The sequence below is a fragment of the Oreochromis aureus genome, linkage group 1 (assembly GCF_013358895.1).
Source record: "Oreochromis aureus strain Israel breed Guangdong linkage group 1, ZZ_aureus, whole genome shotgun sequence".
NCBI classification, from domain to species: Eukaryota; Metazoa; Chordata; class Actinopteri; order Cichliformes; family Cichlidae; genus Oreochromis; species Oreochromis aureus.
Window position 1 is genome coordinate 32,810,778 of NC_052942.1, and position 24,051 is coordinate 32,834,828.

General features: G+C 39.8%; 1 protein-coding gene across 1 annotated transcript in view; it reads left to right on the forward strand.

The window, feature by feature from the left end:
* The first annotated feature begins 627 nt into the window (after window positions 1-627).
* The window catches only part of tox3 (TOX high mobility group box family member 3), a 37,977-nt gene continuing 14,553 nt past the window's right edge, over window positions 628-24,051 (forward strand). Inside the window, exons 1-2 of the mRNA XM_031746404.2 lie at window positions 628-1,423; window positions 21,779-21,844. Of these exons, the coding sequence (XP_031602264.2) occupies window positions 1,322-1,423; window positions 21,779-21,844 (168 nt within the window). The 5' untranslated portion in view covers window positions 628-1,321. The remainder of the gene's footprint in view (window positions 1,424-21,778; window positions 21,845-24,051) is intronic.

Consider the following 24,051-nt stretch of genomic DNA (forward strand, 5'->3'; position numbering starts at 1 on the left):
GCTTCCAGCTTAGGAAAGGTAAAGTTTTCTTCAACCCTTGAACTATGGATTAATGTCGACCTGGTGTATCATTTTTGTCTAATTATGTATATTGTTCGGTGCCCTGTGACCGATACCAATATGACTTTAAGATCAAAAACACTTCTCAAAGTCAGTTGTGAAAACGTATGTGACAAACTGCCACAGACAGAAACGTGTTTAAAATATACATTAACATCAAATACAGTAGCAGTGGGAGGAAAATTACCGTGGATCGTAAAAGCTTTACGGTGAAAAACTGAACTGAAGGTTAAAATTCGCAGAAGAAAGGAAAAACAAACGGGAGAAAAAGTGCAGGAGCTATCGTACCTGTTGGCTTTGGCAGCGTAACGCAGAGTAAAAACAGAGTAAGATGTAAAATTACATTTGGATGTAACCTGCCATTCAGTATGAAAGTCACCGTTTAAAAGGGCATAAAAAGGTATGCTAACAAAATATACACATACAGACTCATAATTATGATTAATTATCATATGCCAACATGTCACATGGACTTAAATGCAGTGTTTTCATGGGAGTGGCTTAGTGTGTTTGGGGAGTGGCTGGCTTGTTCACACATTTTGCCTTGTTCATCACTACGACAGGCAGAGCCGAAGGCTGAACGGAGATACTCAGTGTAGTACATCACATTCACTAATTGCACCATCTGTGGAGTGTTGTTTAGCTTGTTGTACAAAAGCTGTGTTTAGCAGATGGGCTCGAGCGGCCAGCTAGTTGCTCCTTCCTCAAACTACTTCACCAACTAGTTTTACAAGTTGGAGAGATAAACTTCTGCGAAACACGGCGGAGGACACGGGCACGTTTTTGAGCGCTATCCTGACGCGCGGACTTTACTTCGTGGTATTTATTACCACTTTCCTAGAGTTTTCATTTTTCCCTTTCCTTCCCCCTCTCTGAGTCTGAAGGAGGAAAAAGGAGGTGGACCCACGCTCACTCGCCGGTCTCGTGGCTTCTTTGTATACAGCAGCAGCTGTGTGTAAATGCATGGGCACACAGCGTCTGCTGCTCTTTGAGGGACAGCTTCCTGGGCTCAGTCCAACGTTCATGTGGATTTCCACAGAAATGAAGCGACTGGTGTAAGGTGTAAAAAGAGGAATATCCAAACTTTACCTGTCCCCTCCTTCTCTTACCGTAATATCTCGTTTAACCCAACAAAGATTGGGTCAGTTTCGCCGCCTTTCTTTCTCCATCTCTCTGTGCGCTTGGATTGTAAACGGCAGAAACAAATTGAGCTCCGTGCAGAGCAGGCTACAACTACAGCTGCGCGGCTCCGTCACACACCATGGATGTAAGATTTTATCCGACTGCCGGTGGAAATTCTATTCCGGGAGATCCACCAAACCTGGATTTTGCCCACTGTTTGGGCTACTACAACTTCAATAAGGTGAGAAATTCTTCCCGTTTCGCGCCGTAGTCTTGTTTTGTGTTGTGCGACCACGTTGGGACTGGAACCACGAGTGCACTGTTTTTAGCTTAATTATTGAAACTCTGACCGATATTAAGTTGATTTAATTAGAATTCCCCTTACTCACTTCCTCCTTCCTTGAATCAGAGTTCTTTCCGCCTAATCAGTACTTTCCTCTCTTGCCGCAAACTTTGTTGTTGTTCATTAGGAAAGGAAACGGGAGCACAGGACAAGTGTAGCGGCACAGTGTTACTTTTTGTCCAGCTCAAACCTGCCTCGTCGCACTGCTAAACTCTCACCAGACTGATGTGCTCCACAGTCATGGGCGCTGTTGCCTCTAGGGTTCCGTGTTTCTCAACATCCTACCATTACAGTTCAAATGTGATTTAAAAAGAAAAAAGAGAAAAAAAGATGTAGGCTGTCAGGTACCTGCTCTTCTTCATGACTGTCCACGTCATGCAGTTAAATAAAATGAGAACACGATAAAGAAATGGTTGTTTGTCTTTTGGTTAACTACTGTGTATTTAACCTCATTTTCAAACCGCCTTCAGTTCATGTTGTTCACTGCATTTGGAAGCAGTTCTTAGAATGAGCTCCAAGTATCATATTCCTCATTAACATTTTAGGGGGAAAAAAGCATGCAAAAGCAGAAAGAGGAATGGACAGCTCACTATCTGTTCCGTATAAATCTATTCATTGTCAGCGTTGCGCCGTTTTGTGCACTTATCTTACCCATGGCATCGGTTAAACTCTTGACTGTCATACTGTGCACTACAGTTTTATCTGCCCACTGCCAGGTTGCATGATGTATTTGCATTGTTTACATGTTGATCTGTTCGCTTCCTCGTATTTGTATACAAACGCCACCGTGTCCGAGCTGTGAATAAAACCAATGCTGAAGTTTAATAACTCTTGCAACTAGAGCTTATGAGCTTATGTAAAACACAGTTGATGATTTGTAATGTTTTGTCAGTGATGTAACACGCGCACTGTTAGGCCTGTGATCAGTCACTAACTTGACTCTCGTGTATAACAGCAGGAGAGAACATCATTGTGGCAGTCAAAAATAACAGTTTTTTTATGAAGTCTAAACAATGATACCCCCCTGCCCTCCCCAAACACACAGACACAGACACACTACCCCCCTCTCAAATTATTCAGCCCTGTAATGCAGCTCTGTTTGCAATCTGATGCTGCTTAAAACAGTTACCAGGTTTGTCTCAGTGTTTCATCAGCTCTTTGTCATTTGGCCAAGTTGTCATATGTGCCCAATTTCATCATGTCTTCATCAGCCTCAAGAAACTTTAACCACATTGCTTTGAATTGGTGTAAAAGTTGAAGTGCGATTTTATTCCTGCTCATAAAATCCCCGGGTCAAGTGAAATTTTCCATCTGTAACAGTAATTGGCCACAATGCAAAAGGAGGCATAGAGTGAGAGAGAGGGTGGTGAGAAGGTGCTTATCCAGTATCTCTACCAGTTACGTTGGAAAGAGGAAGAGAGAAAGTACAAAGCATGCATTTCATGCTAATTACAATGCCTTTCCACTGTGAACAAATAGGCTCTTTTGCATGCATCTTTCAAATAAGCCTCCAATTTATTTGAATCAGCTTGCTGAAAGGTAGCACAATGCAGAGCGGTTAGTCATCTAAAAGATGTGGCATGCTTACAAGTCACAGAGCTGAAGCAATACTTCTTTAATCTATTTATAAGCTGTCACAGCACCTTTTGCGAACAGCCAAACTTTCACTAGATTTACAGTTTTGATTTGAAAACAGGCAATACCCACTCAAAATGCTGGCGCAGGAAATGTTCAATTTTAATGACAAGAGAGACAGAAGGGCCCAGAGGCACTTTCAAACATCAGAGATTCTTTTAAATTTACAGAAAAATCCAAGCGAGTGGCACAAACTTAATTAGGTGCTGCAGTCATAACTAATGAAGCTACCATTTCTTTCCTTTTTTTTGGCACAGAGATGAAGGTGCTGAAGAGAAACATGCCACAACTTCACAAAGCTGAATAATTCTCATATAAAATCTATTTTTTGAGAAAAATTCCCTTGTTGCAGTTTGGAAAAATTAAACACGGTTTCTCTATTGAAACTGAAATTGTAAAGGCTTATTTCTGTGGGTTATAAACATTGACTACAGCGTGTGCAGGGTGAGTGACGAGGCTGTCACAGTGGGGTCTATTTCTCTTAAACTACCTTGACTCGAGGGTGAACACGGAACAGGTATGCTCAAGGGCAAAAACACCAAGGCTCCTACTTTTACTGATTGGTTGTTACTTCAGGTAGCGTTGTTTTCAATTTATCTGATAATGACTATTGGTTTTCCTGGCTCTTTGGATTCTTCTAAGAACACCTGGTTGTAGTTGGTAAAATTTATAAAAGTTCCCTTTTGAGGTTTGATAAACTTTTAAATCAGTGTATGAGCTCATACATATATATGCACTTATAGCTCATTTGTCTAATTTATTATTCAAAGAAATTTCAGTGATGCAAGATGGTTAAGGCTGCTTGTTTTCTCTAGGCAAGCTCCTCAGTCAGGCACAACATAAACCAAAGACAAAGAGCTGTTCGGATTTAACTAGTTTTGGTATTTGTAAAAGTGAAATGTGATTGACTTTAATGGTTTCTTGAAAGAGACCCTCTGTTATTCCCATATTTATGGCCATCTGGTCTTTTTTTCCTAAAGGTTTAATAATGTTTCAGATACAGTATCCATTTAGTGTGGGCTTTCATTACCTCCAGGCGCCAAGAAATCACCAACAGATGTTAATACAAACTCCTCACCTGCATTGGTGCTAACACTGAAGGTTTATTTGGAAAACTAATACCAGCACCACAGAGACATTATAATTCATTGCAGTTGAGAATTGACCATACATTGGAGTATTTTAAAGGCAGTATAGCAGAGGGATGTAGATAAACACATTGCTATAAAATTCCATAGCCTTTGTGAATAACAAAAACTACAAAAGGGGGGAAAAAGTCTTGCAGGATCTCTGCTGTGTTGCTGTGTAGTGCTGTTAAGAGACATGCAACAGTCGTGCTTAATGAAGCATTTTAAAAGGAAAGGGCAAATTATAATTAAACATCTTAGAAATTTGTGACTAAGCTTTTTTTTTTTTTTTAATAATGTTGTCAGCATTTTAACAACTTATATATTCAAAAATCATATTTGCTGACTGTGTGTCTGGAAAAAAAATCCAAACTATAGACATGTTTCACCAACCAATTAACTTGCAAAGGTAACAAACTGATTACTGATTAAGACAGGGTTAATAGTTTGGCGGTTGCACTGTACACTGATTTTAAGATGCACATGCTGTGTTTGCTGTTGCATGAAACCACAGACTATTAACAACAGGTAGTGCCAAATCAACTTGGACTCAGTTGTTAAGGATTACAGCCTTATGTGCAGCATAATAAGTCTTTTCTGAGAAATGATCTCGATGACAAATCCTCTTTAGCTACACATGCTTTATTTTTTGTTTCTCGACCAGATATTGATAAAGGACCCTGGATAATTTGTTTATTGTCGGCTTTGTATTTTATCATCCACAAGCTATAATATGACAGACTAGCTCTGCTGTTATTCCCTGATTAGAAAGTTCTTCAAGACCCAAAATGATGCACTTAAAGGATTTTACTGAGCGGGGGAAATGGGCCGTAGGCCATGAACTACTTAGTTTATATGGGCTCCACTGACACATGCATATGTAAGGAAACCAGGAACAACACAGATTTTAAGGTCTGGGGGAAGTGAATTAATGTAGCTTCACATTAGCTAACCCCTGGGCAATAACCTCTTATGTCCAAAGCATAGTACGTCAGGTTTCTTTTGTCTCTGTTGTCACTTAAGCTCCAGCGGGAGGGAAGGGGTTAACTCTCTTAACCAGGGGGCCTTGTGCATCTCTCCAGTGTACACAGCTGGTGCCATTTCATCACACACATTCTAAACATATCCAAACACAACTTTAAATGTGTGTGTGCGGTAATGCCGTGTGTGCGTGTCTTGGGGAGGGGCAGGGAGGCTGTCTGCTTTGTCAAACTCAACACTTGATGGATATGACTCCAAGGTGCATGTTAAATGTTTAAATGTCCAAGAAGTGAATAGCTGATGTGTTTTGCTGAGTCCTTTAATTGTAGCTTGTCAGGAGATGTAGTTCAGCAGATTTATTAAACACCTAATTTTCCCAGTGAGACTAGAGAGTGTTATTTTTAGTTTGTTCTACACGAAGACGCACTCTGTACTTGGAGCTCCTGTCTCTAAGAATGACGGCTATATGTGACAGACAGCACTACACGTATTTTGTAAATGCCCAGCTCCATTTTCTGCATGCCATTTCTTCTGAGCAACATTAATGGTTGTTGCTTTGATCCCACAAGCATTCTGCAACTGTATGACAATCTGATCCAACAGAGTGGAAAACATAACATCAGGTTGTCCACTTTGTTTATGAGGTGGATGTGACAAATCCTCCAGCTCTGAAATCTTCAACAGACATAGACCATTACCCAGATCAGCACTCGTAAAGACCTTCTGTAATCTTGCCATCACTGCTCATAAATCCACTTCATTACATCTCCTTGTGCATTACTCAGCGTGGTTCATTTAGGCAGACCTCACACTATGAAGTTATTTCCCAACTGGTGGATTTACAAACCATAAGGCACCATTCTATAGACAAGAACCATCTTGCTTGTGTAATCTCATGTCCAATGAAAAATAGGGGAAACCACATTAAAAGCAAAAAAAGAAATCATGCTTGCATATGGAGTGTCTTTATGCTGTAGGCTTTCCTTGTGCATATAGTTTCACCTCAAGCATCCACTCCACCATTATTTGTCCTTGCTCTGCTTAATAAAACTACAGAAAATTCTCCCTTTTGACTATGTGTAGCTATCTGGCTGTTTCAAAAACATCTCTTCCAGTGGTATAAAGAGAACAGATGCACGGTGTTGTCATGTAAACAACATCACTACACCGTTCAAATCATGAATCATAACAAAGGATTATGGTAAGTTATTACAGAAGAGTTGTTGTTTTTTCTTTTCAGTGTTTTAAGGACTTTCTGGGTATCTGCTTTCTGGATGAATCAACACTTGTTCTCATTTGGATTGCTTTAAAAAATGTAAATTAACATCATTTAGATCTTTAAGTTCTTAGTTACATGTGGAGCCGTGTTATGAATTTTCTCAAATATCTAATTAGTTAATGCATCATTAAAGTCCAAATGAAAAATGACAGTAATAATTTCACTGCTGACTTCATTAAAACATATGTTGAAGTTGTATGGCAAAGCATTAGCATGAGCTGGGCTCACTTAAAAAGCAACCATAACTCAGAGATCCACCAAAAGATGGAACTCATCTAGACCACAGAGTTCTCTATAAAAGTGGAAAAGATGACATTGTCCAGGTCAGCGAGGGGGTTGAGATTTAGTTTTAGGGTTTGATGATCTTAAGATAGGACTGAGGGTTTACTCAAATACCAAACAGAGTTGGCGTACAAGAGGCTTGTTAAGCTGTGACGTGAAGACGTACGCATTGCCTTTTTAGAGGTGCAATATGTAAACAACAAGTAAAATGATTAACAGTGTGGAAAAATTAATGGTTGTGAGGTTATGTCAAAGGTGTCTGTGTCATTGCAGAGATTGCCTGAAGCGCAAAGTAGCACTCACCCAAATCCTCATGGGATTGTACTATGCAATCCTGAGGTACAGCACTACAAGATCATATTTTTATTGAATGGTATCTATGATTCTTGTTGACCATATGACAGGAAATCAATGAAACAGTAAATGCTATGATTTTTAAAGCTTTTGGCAAGCGATGTTTGAAAAGAAGGATTAACTAAGAGGTTTTGTTGTTAGCATATGTTACCAATATGATGGTTCCTTCCATGCATGTTGTTGTGTACAATTCTTAAACAACACCAACCTCTTCTAGTGTAATGCACCTTGAAGTTATGTAAGGCCAAAGATATCATTAACCTTCAGAAGTTATATTGAAGGAGTCAATGCTATGCCCATTTTTGTTCAAGACAGAGCCCCTTAAGAGAGATTTTTCCACTATGATCAACTGTTTTAATCTGGTTTTGGCTCATTAAATTTTTGACAGCTTCAACCTTGCTGACTTATTAAAAGCAGGAAGGAAAACTCCCTGTGCTCCAGAAAACAGTTTTTAACCGTGAATTAAGCAGTTTCAAAAGGACCAGTCAATCACTTCTGGTTGGCTGATTCAATAAGTGTTGTGTCCCTTTAGTGGTTAGCCTCGCTGTTAAGACGCATTCATTTTTAAAGCTTTCCAGAGAGGCAGCCATTCCATGTTTCATAGATCTAATGTCCAATTCTCTTAATGGGCTCACAGACTGTATCAAAACATTCTGCTGTTTTCCTTTTAACTTGACTTGCTTGACTTAAGCCTTTGGCTCTTTGTAAGGAGCACAGGCCACTGATGGATGTCTCATACAGTTATGGGTAATATTTTCTTAGCAGTGCAGGTTGAATTTATTGCTTCTATCTTCACATTTAGGCTTCGTTCTTTGAGCTTTTCCTAATTTCTGCATCTAAATGACCTTTGAGTTAGATAAATACTGAAAACTATTCAAAACTGAGATATTACTGAAGGGGATAAATGAATGGGAAAGCTTAGGTTTGGTTTGGGATTGAATTTGTTATATGCTTCCGTTTGCTTTAACTGTTAAAACTAAACCAGCCTCGTCATAGATATTATTATTCATGATCCCAACCTTTGTTCATATATCAGGTTGAGTGTGAATTTCTCTCTCATTACAGCGCTATGAGCTGCAGGTGTGTAGTATTACTTGTTACACAGTGTGATTAATCCTCCCTTTTTCTGCTGCCCCCCCTCCTACATCACACATTCCCATAATGCAGCTTGTTACCAGGTTGCACTAAAAGGACTGACAATAGTAGCAGGTGTGCAAATATCCCTTAGACCCGTTGGACAAAGAGCTTAAATAATGTAGGTAAATAAAACTTTTATTTGAATGGCGAAATGGATGGCATGTTTTCAAGCAAAACTGCATCAGAGTTCAAGGAAGAGTAACTTGAAAGAAAACCTGTTTATCATGCAGGAAACGATGAAAGCACTCCTTTAAAAATTAGATGTATTTGACACTTGCTGGTAAAATATATAACCTTGATGACCGTTTTGTCTCCTGTTTACACGATGTCTCAAACAAAGTGTGAGTCAGTTAGATGATAATTTCTGTTCATATAGTAACTACCATAGCAGGAATACTGCCGCCTACAGACCTGCGTTACCCCTTAAACAAGAGTTTTAATAGTCCCCTGAGTTAAAAATCTGCCATCTCAACCTGCAGCAGCTTGATTCAATCTTCTATAAACATATTTAAGACTGATAGAAATCCTCTGATATGAGTACTGTGGAGATTTTTTGTCATCGTTATTCAGTTGCAGTGAATCAAGCTCTCGTTACACAGCACTGATTGCTTGAGGATTGTCTTTTTCTTTTTAGTCCCTAAGGGGAGTGAAACGGCTCTTCTTAAATGTTTGTTCTGTAATATCTCTTTCATACCTTGGTTTGTCAGAAATGTCTTTGTATCCATTTTCTTTAACAAGGCCACAGGAATTCAACAACAATAACTTGTATTTCAGCTGTCTGTTTTGCCATCACTCTTTATTTCTGCGCAAACCCGACCTGAAGAATGAGACACGGCACACTGAACTTTTTCAATATTGATCTAGGATGATAATCTTTTCCTAGCCCTCAACAGACAGCTTTTTTTATGCCTGCCATAAATCCAGAAAGATTTTAATCTCTATTTGTCAGGAGTAGATCCTGTGGGGAACGCAAATTAAAAATATTCAGCATTTAAAAAAACAAAATGGGGGGGAAAAAAACCTCTTGTCTTCCATCTGACATTATTCTTTTGGTTATAATTGCCCATCAGCTGTCCTCATTTGAATAAACAGCTCTCAACATGTTACTGAAATAACACTGCTTTGAGAATTCTTCCAAGAGATTTTCTATTTGATGAAAATCATGCAGTATTCATGAATCTATCTAGTTTTTATTCAGTTCCACGATAAAAAGGAACAATGGACACAGCCTCAGTAAAAGCTCCAACCACATAATAAAGGTCCATTCTCCAGAAACCTCAATTGCGGGATTATGAATGGGGGCCATGAAATTCTTGAGTCAACTTCTGATATTTCTGTGAGGTGAAATTGAGGCTCATTCACAGCATGTCCTTGTTTACTGTCATGTGCATATATGTTTCTGCTGGCTTGTGAGCTCTTGCATGTGGTCGTAGTGTGGGATGGCAGAAGTAGAAACAAGATCAAGGTCTGTGAGGCCTTTACATTGGCCAGGGCTTTCCTTCTGCGGACAGCCACTGACAATTCATTTAAATGACATTCCTTCCAAGGCAACTGATCTAGTTTCTAATCTGTGGTGGTTCTGACTCAATAGTGTAACTTTTCAAGTACCTGCACAACCTTGGAAAACATTTTTTTTTAAGGAGTTCCAATATTATTTTTCTCCCCCGCTGATAAACAAGAAGAGAAACTGAATGATTACAATGTTTCAAAAGCATTACAGGCATCTGATTAAAGTGTTAGGTTGGAGTTAGCCAAGGTTAACCGTCCATAATGAAACACTTTGAAAATAATGATACGCTGCATGGTTTTATGAAGGCTTGTGGCTGCTCAGCTCAGCAGTGGTGACCTTCAGCAGTTCCACGAGCTAATCGTGGCAATCCCGCAGCACCCCTGTAGTTTTGAGACTCCATTAGCTTCTGATATGCATCCAGGAGAGCAGAGCTTGCACAAGGTCTTCCTCTTAAACCATCCTTGTGTCACTGAGGTGCCTGGCCAACTTCCCTTTCAAGTGACACCGAGAGATTTGTCGTCAGCTCCCACTTTGATTTGAATGCGGCTGTTAATATTTTATGGGTTTATTGTTTTGCCTTGTGCATTAATGCATAAGACTATGGTGTCAAATTCTCCTATATCCCCAAGTCTGAGAGGTTTATCAGTAATTGGCACTTCTACTAAATGTTCTCGAGCTGTTGTTAATTGCTTGTTTAACAGCCAGTAAATTCTGTTTGAATAGTGTTGCTGTTGAAATAGCATTGCATCGGGTTCTGCAAATAAGTATTTTTGCTGATTTGTACCATTTTCTGCTGTGTGGGTGGGGTGGGCAGAGTGGGATGCATGTAAATTGCTGCATTATTCTGCTGGCATGCTTGACAATCAGGCAAATTCCTAACAGCTTTAGTTGATTTAACATTCAATTTCAATCAAACATGTACGAACATGTACCCAGCTTGTAGCATGATACTCGGTTTTCTCAGTCCTAACATAGCTGTTGAAAGGTAAAGGGACAGCTATGTGTTCATCTTTTAGTGTTGGAATCCACAATAATGCATTCCCAACAGGAACTAATTAACAAATAAGAATAATTGCCCAGTTCTTTCATTCATCACCACAGTCTCTCATAACATGCAAGCTTGAAGCAGGAACAACAAAGTAGTACATAAATCAAAGTAGTTTCCTTTGCCAAGCCAGAACCCCCTGGGAGGTACCTTGGTGCTTAATTAAAATCCAGAAGGATCATGTTTTAAGTGTAGGTGAGCGAGCACTGAATAACAATGACAAACCATGCCCCAGAGCATTAGTGGTGTGTTTTTGAAAAAGAATAACAACATCTTTTTCTTTTTTTTCCTCCTGTAGAAAATAAATGAGATTTAATGTGAAAGAAGAAAGCTGTTTTCAGTACGTTTTGGCACACAGATATTTGTAAATGTAGCCTTTCTTGTCTCCAGGACCGGACAAAATCAGGATTGACATATTAATGTTATAATTATGCATACAGAATTAAAATGAAACGGCTCATTGTTACACATTTGATGTTCTTTCTTTCAGTGCGCTGTTTCCTATTCCTAATTTTGGTTTGCGAGTCCTCACTTGTATACACCACCTGCAGAATATAAAGCTGCACTCGGGAAATTGTCACTACAATATCTGTATTGGAACATAGAGATTTATGTCAAATGGATGGTCACAGTGGCAGACCTTCAGGCTATTGTTGTCCCTGATCTTTGAGGTTACAGATCTGATGTCTCTGCACTCTCTGCCCTTCAACCAGTGATACAGTGGGAAATGATTAAATCCACACAATGTGGAGTCACATTTTAAACAGATGACGATCAGAATATAAACTGTCCTACATACATGCTGTTTCTGCAAGCGTTAGAACTCTGATGTTCACTGGCTCCCAGGAAAGGCTAAAAAAGGAAAAGTACATTTCAAAAGGGAATGTGTAGTTATCAGGAGAAGAAAAACTCTCCCAAGTCAAATCCGCTCAATTACAGAGCTCTGGAGAGCTATCCCCAAGCAGCCCTTCCATTGGCTAATCAGTCACAGCAAATTGTAGTGGTGAATATTTCAGACTCGACATATTTGAATAAAGCCATCATGATTATTTCACTGTTGTACAGTACTCTCGAATAATTTTCACAGCCTTCAGCCGGGGCCAGCATAAACTGCATAACTCCTGATTTTTTTTTCTTTTTCTTTTTCTTTTTTTTTTTTTTTTTTTTTTTTTTTAAAAGGAAGGGAAAAGTCGAGGGAGAAAAGCAGACACAAGGGCTGTCAGTCAATGTGGCAAGCTAATTGGGTCGATCTCTTTAGCGAAAGATGAATGAAGAGATTAACTCTCCCTATGTGTCCAGTGAATCTCCCCCTCTGGCTCCAGGTAAATTAGCCGATGACAAGTTGACAGTGGGATTTCTGTTCCCCACTCCTGCTTAAACCTGTAGTCAGTAGTTTACAGCATGGCGCCCCCTGTTGAAATCACTGATTTTTCTCATTACAGGCTTTGTTTATATATTGATTAATTGGATCGGTGGAATTTATCTTTCGAGGTTTGTTACACGAATACTCCAGAGTGGGTGGAGAAACATTTTCACATAAATGTCGGCCATTTACATTCAGCTGCTCTTCACCTCTGCAAGATATCACACGTAAAGATGATCTCTACGGACTGTAGTGTTTATATTTACACTGGCAGAGGATTGGTGATGGGTCAAACAAACCTAATGAAGATAAATGAAGAGTGATGGGAGAACATGTGCACGGAAAGGTGCGAGTTCAGAGCAGACTGTCGTGCTCTCATTTATTTTAGTGGAAGAACTCAGCATGGTCCTAAAATAGAGGGCAAGGCTCAAATACAGAAAATGTCAGTGACCCCCCCCCTTTTTTTTTTTCTTTCTTTTTTTTCTTCCCTGAGCCGACTGCACTGAAATTAGATAAAAGTGCTCAAAGGGATTTGTTGTCAAAGCAGAAATAAACAGACCTGTACAGGGAGGATTTTTACAGGTACAACGTATATGATTATTTTCATCAGAAATTTTCTCTTGTGTGATACCATCGTTAGGGAAATTAAGTCCAGATATGGTTGGTTTTGATTGGCCACAGACTGACAAGTCTTATTAAACAAATGCTTTTGCATTAGTTTTTGTTTAAAAAATTGTGTAAACACTTTCCTAACTTATCTTCTCTATTTAAAAAAAATAAAATAAAAAAAATGCCACTTCCACACACAGCAGACCTCTAGGTTTTTCATACGCCTTTGATCTCCAACCTGTCTTTTTACACAGAGGAGAGGAATAATTTTTGCATTATGACTAAAAGATGTGTAATGTGTCTTTGTTCCGAATCTTTTTAAATGTCAGTGCAATGATACGGAATCAAAGTTGAGGCTTAGTGTTTGTAATTATTCAAAGCTGGTATCTTAATCTCACGCTGCTTTTGAAGTAGGAAATGTTAAAGTGACATTTTGAGTTTAAATACTGTTAAAAACACTAGTGAAGCACTTAGCCTGATGGTGGCTGTCACAAGAAAAACAATGCCTGCGACTCAACAGCTGTCAGGTTTGCTAATGATGTCCTGGTGTGCTGTCAATCTAGCAGATGAACGGACAATAGTATGCCAAGGAGAAAATGCTTGAAACAGCTAATTGCTTCTAAGAGCTCACTCAACCATTCTGTAACTACTATGTGTTCACAGATGTCTTTTCCAGCTGCTATTTCATTATGGAACTCAAAGACATTACAGAAGCAATGTACTGGCTTTCTTTATGAGCCTGTGTTGTTGCACATCAAGTCTTAATGATTATAGATACATTATTGCAACCACAGGTGGAAGAAAATAACAGAGCACGGCATCTATATTTGTGCATTTTCATTATTTTACCTAATTTGCTCCCATCATTCCGTTAATCTCTGCCAACTTGTTGATTGTCAGTTTGGAGACACATTTCTGGAGAGGAGCCCGAGAGTATTTGCAGCCGGACCTCTGTCAGTAGCGCCAAGCAACACAGCCACAAATTGGAATGTGGTACAGTTCTGGGAAAGCAGCCAAGATTTAAATTAGACAATAACCTCTGCTCTCTCTATATTGCCTCTCTTTTCCAGCTGCAGGCCTAGCCATTTGTTTAATACAGTCAGCCCTGTAGTATATAATAGACTGATATATGAGTCACCGCTCAGCAGTTTGTGCTTTTCAGATTTATAGAGATTGAACAACTGGCTGGTTTGTGCATACTGGTCTTCTGCTAGGAATAACAGAAAAGACACAGGTTGCATACATGAAGATTTTAATGGGCTTGAGAATTATGATGAGAAATAACTATGAAATGGGGGAAAAAATGGGACTAACCCTCCAGTTTACTATTTGCTGTTAATGCCTTTTGTAAACATTTCTCAAAAGAAAGAAATAGATTTTATATTTGATAGCTTTAAATACTGTTAAACTGGGCTAATTACTTGATAACATTGCTCAAAAACACGCTATAGAATACATTAGGCTTTTAATGGACTGAATAGTTTGATGTTAATGCTCTCACCACTTTAGGCTTTTACATCATTTTATATCCAACATTAGCAGATAAGAAATAGAGGATTGTTTTGAGTCCAGCACTAAAAGCTCTTGACTGTGCACATTCCCAGAGCCATTCATAATGATTGTATTAGTCAGTAACAGCACACAGGGAATTAAAAAAAAAAAAAAAGAAAACGTCTATGCTCCACTCCCTGCAGCTTTCAGTGGATCTTTATGTGAAGTCCTAGTGACAAAGCCATCTGACAAATCAGGAAAAAAGTACAACCATTAGTGCCATCAGAAGCAAACCTGTTTCCACTGGCACAAAGCTGTTCTTCTACTTTTTGACATTTGACCGTTTTTTTAAAAAATTACTATTAGCTTCTTTAACCTGATAGCACCCTTGTGCTCTGAAGTAGAAGAATGGCAAGCAGAACAGGACAAGCTTGAGTTAAAATCCACACCCTGATACCATCTTGAGTTGGAGTTGCATCAAAGCTGCTGAAAGTAAACAGCCTTGAGACATGGCTTAGCAGTAAAAGCCAGACAACACCAACAAGACAAGCCTCTCTCATGTTACTTCCTCAAGAGCCGTGTGTCCATGCAACAGCAGCAATTGTGAGAAAGCTACACCATGTTTCTGAGGCCCTCTCCATTGCCTAAGCTCCTTTGTGGCTGTGGGCCAATGGCTTTGCACCCCGCCAAATCAAAGATGGAACCCCATTTAGCTCGCGCTTTCTTTTAGGATTTGCTCTTGAGAGTACATAGCAGACTCAACAGCCAGGGAAAAAATGGGATGTTGGATGTTGACCTGCATACTATTGAGGCTGCTGAGCTCAGGCTATTGGTCCATTATGACGAATCCTGAGACTGTCTTTGTTTTGGCAACATTTGCAAGTCTTAGGCCTCAGAGAAAACAGTAGCCATGGAGAACCTCTGTGTGTTTTTAGGTCTACTGTGTAACTAGTGCGGTGATATTAGCTGTGACTATGTTATAAAATGAGTCCAGCTACATCTACTGTAAATTACACTTAAAAGTCCATATTTACACAAGAAAGCAGAAGTCTGAGAAGTTTATATCTTTAAGCAAAGGGCTGCGTTTATGATATAAAATAAGGGTAACAAGGACTAATTTTAGTCATGTAGGCATTGCTGCTCTAACATTGGCCATTTTAGTCAGTCTACCCTTTACTCCAGACTCGATTACCTCAACAGGATGCAGGACGGAGTACTGTTGAATTTTGTATCCCACATACATCCATAGATTCATGATTCCCAATGGTAGCAACAGTTTTGCACCAGGTTTTCCTTTGTTTTATGACCCATTTCTATTAGCTGTGACAACCATGTGTATAGTACTCATTAGCAAATGTTAGCACCCTAACACACTAAACTGAGATGACGTTTTCTATAATTATTATACATTTCCTGCTAAAGATGTGTTGATGCCCTTGATACCTGACACCTCAAAGCAACTCTGTGCATAAATACAACCTGACAGATCTACTATCTAGTATAGCATTATACTCCTAGCATAGTGGTTACCAAATCCTATTAATTTAGTGAGCCCATAATTCAAGTGGTAGAGTGGATTGTCCAATAATTGCAGGGTTGGAGATCTGATCCTTGGTCTCCTTACATGCCCAAGTGCAGGACGCTGAGCACCCAGTTCCTTCTAATAGTAGGTATGCATGGCAGCTCCACTGCCTTTAATTTGTTGTTCGTGTGTCTAAGAGAGAGGGAGAGAGAGAATAGGTGAATGACAAATACATTGTAAAGTCTTTTTGTGGAATCTGTATTTAGTAGCAGTTATTGTATTTGGAAAAATCTGAATTTCAATATGAAATCGGTAATTCACATTGTCACTTGATCTGTTAGCCATTCTAAAAATGTGGTTGTGGTCAAATGTCTTCTTAAAAAAAACAAACAAACAAAAAAACTAAAATAAACGGATGCAGTATATGCCAGATGTTTACTTTTAGTCATTGACAGCTTTTCTGGCTGACTTTAGAAATGCTGTTTCACTCTGGTCTTTTTGTGTCTCCGTGTTATCGCTCTCATACACCGTGTCTGCGCTGAATATAAATTTTGCCCAAAGGAACATGCTGAATACACAAACTATAGTTCGCCTTTTACTGTCTTTCAACACAGCCATAATGACTGGGAAGCTTGAAAAAATATAATATATATTTGCTGAGCTGTGAAATCACTTGTAACTTTTTCCTTTATTTTGATAGTTAAGCTTGTCATTTTGGTTGGACATGCAAACTTATTTTTATGCGCTGTGACGGAATTATAGTGTTCCTTTACCGTTTGGAGTAATTTAAAGAACAGAGGCTCTGCTTTTGGGTTTGCTTAAAACAACCCCATCTGTGATGCCCTAAAGTTTATTATTTTAGAGACTTTAATGATTACACGGTCCAAAAGTTAAAGATCCCTGTTTAACCTTCTCTGATCGAATGCTAAATAAACGTGTCTCACCGTCACCGGAGCAGAATCACTACCATTCTGTGGCCAGGAAACAGTCTTTTTGTGAGAGGTTTGATATCTGTGCAAGGGTTGAAAAGTGTTCCTCCAGGTCAGTGTTTACTAAAGTAAAGCAAGCTGTGATACCTCTAGCTGAGACTATAGTGGTCTGTGTGGTGTGAAGGGAAGGTAATCACCACACAGCCTGAACAACACTGTCATCAGCTTAGTTCAGATCCCACTTTTTCTCACACCAGCTTCTCTGTACTGTTGTAGGGGTACTACCACTGAGAGGCAAAGGAAGACTGAGATGCTTTCAATGAACTTCCCCTCAATGCTACCTTATGTAGTTAAGGACTAGCAGTCTTAATAGTGGAAGACAGTGCTGGACTGGGGGGAGTAATGATTTTAGCTTTAAACTGAATTACCAATCGATTCGGCCCGCAGATCAGAACACAGCTTGCTAGCTGACTGTGTGGACATGCTGTGTTGTGGAGTTGCTTTACAAATTGACTGCTGCACACATAGGAGGAAATATATCTATATATGTCAGCTTGCCTCTGCATGCACAGTGGCCTGCTGTGCATGAATAGGCCTTGTGATCACCAGAGACGCAGCTGCAGAGTGTTTATGCTGAATTGGGTTGTAAATGAGCATGTATTTGGTGAGGAGTACCTCTGGAAGATAACTTTCCCAGAGGCTACAACACAGCCCGACCAGTATTGCAGGGAAGGAAACAGTGCTGCTCTTTTGAATCTCCAGCCTCCTGCACTCAGTGTGAGAGTTAGCTAAACCTGGTTATGGGCAGGGCCTTAAAGGAAATTGCATAAAATAATACATAGAAAATTACAGTGGGCTACTTGGGATCGAAGATTGCGTTTTAACTGTGGTGTTTTCACTGTCTTTTATGGAGACCACTGGAGAACATATTAGCACAAGTGTCATGTTCCAGAGAACACATGCTAGGCTGTGATTACTGAGCTCAAGCTGAACTGTAAAATCGTTTGTCAGCAGTTGATTTGCTTCTGGAAAAGCCCAGGCTCTTGATTGAATTAGTTTGGCGGTTTTCAGTACGGAGCAAGAATGTGTCCAATTTGGTTACCTGCTGACAGACAGCTATGATATTATAACTTTATGATTGTACAGTAAAACCAAGTAGCAGTAGTCTTTTGAAGCTGATTTGAAAATAAAAGAAAACACTCTTTTATGTTTGTCCCTTTTCTGGTGAAAACTGTCACCTTGCATTTTCCCAGTCATGCTTTATCATTTAATTGCCATTGATAAAGCAATATTTGATGTTTGCACCAAAACATATGCACATTTCATTTGTATGCATGAAGAGAAGGCAGCTGTGCTATCAAAGGCTCTTCAGGCTTGTATTCTGTGGATTCTTCGTTGTCCAGTTCATGTTTACTGATAGGATCTGTGTGGTTACTCCATCATATTGGGAGTGAGAGGGGGTCATGTTGGTGCAATATTGTGTTCACCCTGAGGTTGAAATAATTTTGTTTGCTGTAATAGCTGTAAAACACCTTATTTCCCACTGGACATTCTTTCATACAAATGTTCTTGCAGTGGGATTTAAAAGATAGCTGGGAAAAAATCAAGCAAAATTACACTGGCTTTAGTCAGGAAAAAAAAAACATGTTTAAATTGTGATTGGTACTACTGTCTCTGATAATGAATAACTGAAACCTTCACTGCGATTTAAAAAAAAAAAAAAAAAAAATCTCTGAAATCTAGTCTGAAGACGAATAAGAAAAGCAATACTTTGCATTTGTAGAAAAATCTAGAAATTCACACGTATCCTATTCGCTGCAAGGTTGCTTGGCTTTTCTAAATGCCTGTGATTATTCAGACATTGGAGTCTTTTCACTTCAGGATCAGGGTCCATGTAAGCTCTTAATTCTCTCCTGTTAAACAGTTATTGAAGAAATGTGCTGGTGGTGCAGAAGGCGAAATAAAAACACTGGGAACCCAGCATTTTATGCTGCCGTGTAGCCATGTCTGACTCTTAGCACAGTTCGTATTACAGAGCACCTTTAACTGTGAATTCACTCTGTTAATAAAAGCCTTCTACCCCAAAGCTATTTTAAAGCACCATTTTCTATGGCTTCCTCATGATTCCCCACTGCTGAAAGAAGCAAAGCCCAAGTACGTAACTGACTTTTTTGGAACTGGGAAGACTGAGGAGGCTGGTTTCTTGCAAGTAGCAAACCTGTCTGGGCTGTGACTGTAGTACTAGACATTTACAGCCATTTTGTTGTATTTTAGGAGCCTTTATCTTCCAAAAATCAAGTAATCCCATCCTTCAGATTTCCCGAACTTTTCATATAGGTCTGCATATGGGCAGGCACACAGTTGTTTGACTCTTCACATGGTAGCCACAGCTCTCTTCTAGCTCGTCACATCATTTTAATTACAGGGCCTTCATTGTCTACACTGACCCATTTTAGCATGGTCCCTTACCGTCAACTGCTCGGTCCCTCCAATCACACTTAATTTAATCTGGCATTTGACTCAATCGGCACTGCCGCAAACATGGGCACAAAATGCCCCCTACCCCAGAAATGAATTGGGAATAAAAATAACAATCTCCACTCCCTGCTCTGCTTGTCCGTCGAGGCCTCCGGCCCGACATGGTACAGCTTTTAATGGTGAAGATTGATACTGGTAACTGGGGACATTTCTTGGGATGTTAGGCACAGTTCTCTGAGGAGATTCTGAACTGCTCTTAAAGGGGCCTGGAAACACAATAAACCATGACTCAGAGAGACAGAGCCCAGGGAGTTTAACACTACTAATTGGCACATGGACTTGACTTGATCATGTTTTCTGTAATGAAGCTGAAGTGATTTGGATCAATATCTTTGTTTTACAGTTTACAGTTCAGGGATGCCTCTGTGTGATATTTGTTTTATTGGTGTGCACGCACGCACAGACACAAACACACACACTTTTTTCACAAACATGCTTGTGATGTTTTCTTCGTTTAAAAATTGGTGTAACATTTCAAGTAATTGAGTTGAAAATGGCTATTAATGAGAGCAGGAAGTTTGCATGGAGTCTAGGGCAAATTATTTTTCTTTATTTCAAGGCAACAAAGTAAAAATCAGAAGTTCCTTCTTTTTCACTGTGAATTTTTTTCCCCTCTAAATTCTCAGTCAACTATTTGCATTGGAGAGCAACTGGCGGCCCCCCCCCTTTAAAAAAAAAAAATAAAAAAAAAAATCTTTCATTCAGGCACAGTGCAAGAAGAAGCGGAAGCAGCCCTGCATGAAGCCATATCTCCCCCACAATCAGAACAATGTTCTAGTGCTTGAATAGAGAAGGATATCTTTGAGACTTCAATTTATTATCTAAAAGAAGAAGGGGAACGGAGTAACACTTCCAAGATAAGCCCAGCATAAGGTTAATTACAAGCTGAGTAGCTGACGTAACCTAGCCATGTCATGTCTCGAAGTTCCACACAGCTGGGAAGTGAAGCAGTGCCAGCAATTGACAGTTATTTTTCCAGCAGAGGCTCGTGAGTCTGTGTGTGTGTGTGTCTTCATGCATTTGTTCAAACATGTAAACTCAAGTAATTGAGTCGGATATAGTTTAGTAGGACAGCTCCAGGTAAGATGGCACTGGAAGCCTAGGTGGCTCAAACCACCTGCTTCAGCAACTGCTAGTGGAGCTTGTGGCTCCCTGTTCTCATTGGTGCGCAACACTGTTAACATTGCTGCTGACTCTCAACTCTCTCTCCAGGGCATAGACTAATTAATGGATACCATTCGCAGTTGATTAGCAGCAGTTCTTTCGGTAATTACATTCGCATACTAACCACTCAGAAGAAAAAGAGTATAGAAAAAAAACACAAAGGGCTAGAAAATATATTAATGCACTTCTCAGTTTGCTCTGATCTTAATTTGTTTCCACTATTGTTTGGCTTCTGCTCTGATAAGAAGCATTTTTCTCTCTGCCTCGCTCTCTTTCTGTTCCCTCTCCCCCTCTCCCCCCGTCTATTAGTTTTTTCTCTCATGATGTTTTAAGAGAGTGACTTTGTAATAAACATACAAAAGAGATGACTTCAGAGCTTTGTTAAAAACAGGTAAAATGTTCTCATGAAGACGCAAACGTGCTGCGTTTCTTTCTCCTCTGAGCTGTGTAGGCTGGGGTTTGCTCTCCTCACTCACAGAGAGGTGCATTGTGCTCGTGGGCCCAGCTGCTAGCCCATAATTCTTCATTCTATGTCCCATTGTTCCTACCTGTCAGCATGGTTGTCTATGAAGAAAGGAAGTGGCTGCCATTTTGCCAACAGGCTATGTGGGGGTTGGTAGGGGCGGGGGGAATGTTGTAAAAACATGTTATTTCTTTCCAAAGTACAGGGTTTTGATAGCTTATCAGCTCCCTTAATCACTAATGTGTCTTTAGAGTATGGCTCTAACTCACCACTAAAGACTATATCTATTAATATGTAAATGCTGAAGTAGAATGCATATTTTTGTAACGGATCAGGGGGAAATTAGTTTCTTCATGAACATGGACTTAGTCAAATGTTCCCGTTGACCTAAAATGTACACCAGCCATAATAAAAACACCCTCTACCTCCTTATTTCCCCCCAGTATCACTCCTCTCCCATAGGTTATTTTAAGTTAATAACCTGCCACTGCATCTTGATACTTGGCTTTGTGATGCAAACATATCCTTAATTGCTATCCCATAAGAGCTGAATAGCTGGACCAGATTCTCATTACCCTGGTTTGAATTGGCCAGGGCCTCTCAAATGCCTCTCATCATGTCACAATAATGGCAAAGTGGCAGAATGTGCTTATGCATGTAGAGACAGGGGTTAACCCAGTGTGCAAATATTCAGAGCCATGTGTGACAATCTGTTTGAGTGACAGGTGTTGGTCATGAGAGGGAAGTGAGTTGATTTACACTGGATGTTATCTGGACACCACTCGGCTGATTGTGTTTTTTTTTCTCTTTGTTTTCATTTCCAGTTCCAGAATAATAACAACTACATGAACATGGCCGAGGCGAACGGTGCCCTGCTCGCTGCTGGGGATGTAAGTATACTCTGTTTTCCATCAATGTAAACAAATTTGGGTGTGAAAATGAGTCTTTGTTCGTCTTTTTTTTTTTTAAACATGACTAAATAAAATGATAATTTACACCTTTTTATACATGTTATGGAAAAAAGCAGTCTCTGCTTTTGGCTTCTGAATAATTTTTTGAAAATGATGGGAGATGGTAGAAGTCCCATGAATAACTGTCAGAAAAAGCTTCATATCTGATAGGAAATATTCCTGGAAATGAATGACTATTTTTGTCATCTCAATCAGGAAATAAATTTTTACCATCCAAAATGTTCCTCCTCTCCTTAAAACCTCTTCAGGCTTGGTTGTAACTTGTGAGAGTGGACGCTAATGTGATGTGACTGCTTCAACTATGCTCTGTAAGATGAAGTGATATCTCAGAAAGCTGAGGATAAAAACACCTGTTTTCCTTCTCTTTTCAAAGACGTAATAAAGGAGCATAAACAAACTCCATAGCTGTGTCACTCTTTGAGCTGTGCTATCTCCTGGCACTTACAAAAAGTGAAATGTCACCAGCAATCTTTGGCTGAGGAGCTGCTGGAATAACTGTGTACTATACTGTCGCACTGAAAAGAATAAGGGAGCAGTTGTTCTTCTGGAGGTATATAACGGACTCTGTGAGCCATAGCAGTACTAACAGTGTGCTAAATTTATCCATTTTATTCCCCCTCCACCCACTCGGCTGCCCTGTCATTAGAGACAAGTGCACCAAAAATACCCATCATCCTCTGTGGTTCAAACTGTCTAATCTCATCCAGTTTAGCAGGGGAGATTGATCTGGCTTCAAAACCCAAAGCAAAGCATCATTACATAGTAGCTCCAAAATACTGAAATAGATGTCATTGTTAACCGTATTGTTTTCATTCATGTCAGTTGGGCAGCAGGGATGCAACTGTGACATTCAAACTCGGGCAGCTACACAGAAGTGTCTGGAGCGTGTGACCTCATGTTCATAAAGTGGCTGCTTCACAAAGCCGCAGAGTATTATGGAAGAAGTCTAATTTTCCCCCACATTTACGCTGAGTGGGCGCATCCTCTGTATCCACGGGCTGCTGAGGCCCACTGCAGCAGGGACCATGCCGACACAGGCTGCTTGGAGAGCGTTCAGCCCCCAGCTGTGAGGGCCCACTGTGGCAGTAAGTGAAAGCAGGGGGAATGGGCTGGGGGTGCACTCCTTAATAAAAACAGCCCAGCTCATTTGCATTTTATCAAAAGGAACAACTGTTTCCAGTGTTAGGGCACAGATGGTATTGTGCTTTGAAGGAAAGAAAGAGAGCAAGAAGAAGCCTTAAGCATAGGGTTTTCTTGTCAAGATTTGGAGTGTCCAAAGTATTGTTTGTTGCAATCTGAGCTAAAGTGAGATTAAAGTGATTTCCACTTTGAGTTGTGAGGTTTCACACCATATGTACAATAGCACTGTTTAAATGTACCGGTTTGTGTTGTGGCTACAGGATAAGAAAGGAAGTCTCCTTTATGAAGGCTCCATGATAAACACAGCAAAGTTAAATTTATGCCCCCATGTTTGGTTAGTTATTGTTTTCAAATCGAGCCATAGGGATACTTTGCCTACTCTTTCATGTGTAAGAATAAGCATGGGTTATTCCTTTCTTCTAAAGTTACTATATATACAGATGTTTTGCTTTACCACAAATGACTTAAAGAAAAAAATGCAAACCTGTTTACATCCAGCTACTCTTTATTTACACAGTGGATACTGTATATTTAAAACTGCACACAGTGTGTGTGCTTCTGCTTCAGAGCGACAGACTTGCATTGCTGTTTGGATAGCTGTTGTATCATTTACCTTATGCACTTAGAAAATGAGATAAGATGACCTTGGTGTGCCTGGTAAAGCATACATCCTAGGAGAGAAAGGTTGACTGCTTTCCTAAGTGAAAAGGATACTGTACACTGAGATTGTGTTCCACTCAGATGTATCACTTTACTTTCCCAATCAAATTAGCATCATGTAATGAACTATAAATATGTAGAAATGGACTACAAATGATCCAAATTTGAAATAGTGCCGATTAGGGGTGCCATGGTTGATGTTGTCATTTGAGTAGCTGCACTCTGCCTGTCTAGATATTTGAAACTGGATCCTCAGTCCAGCCTCTATTGATTCTGAGGCCTATTATATGCAGTAATTGCATGCTGCTGCCTTTAACAACTCTTGG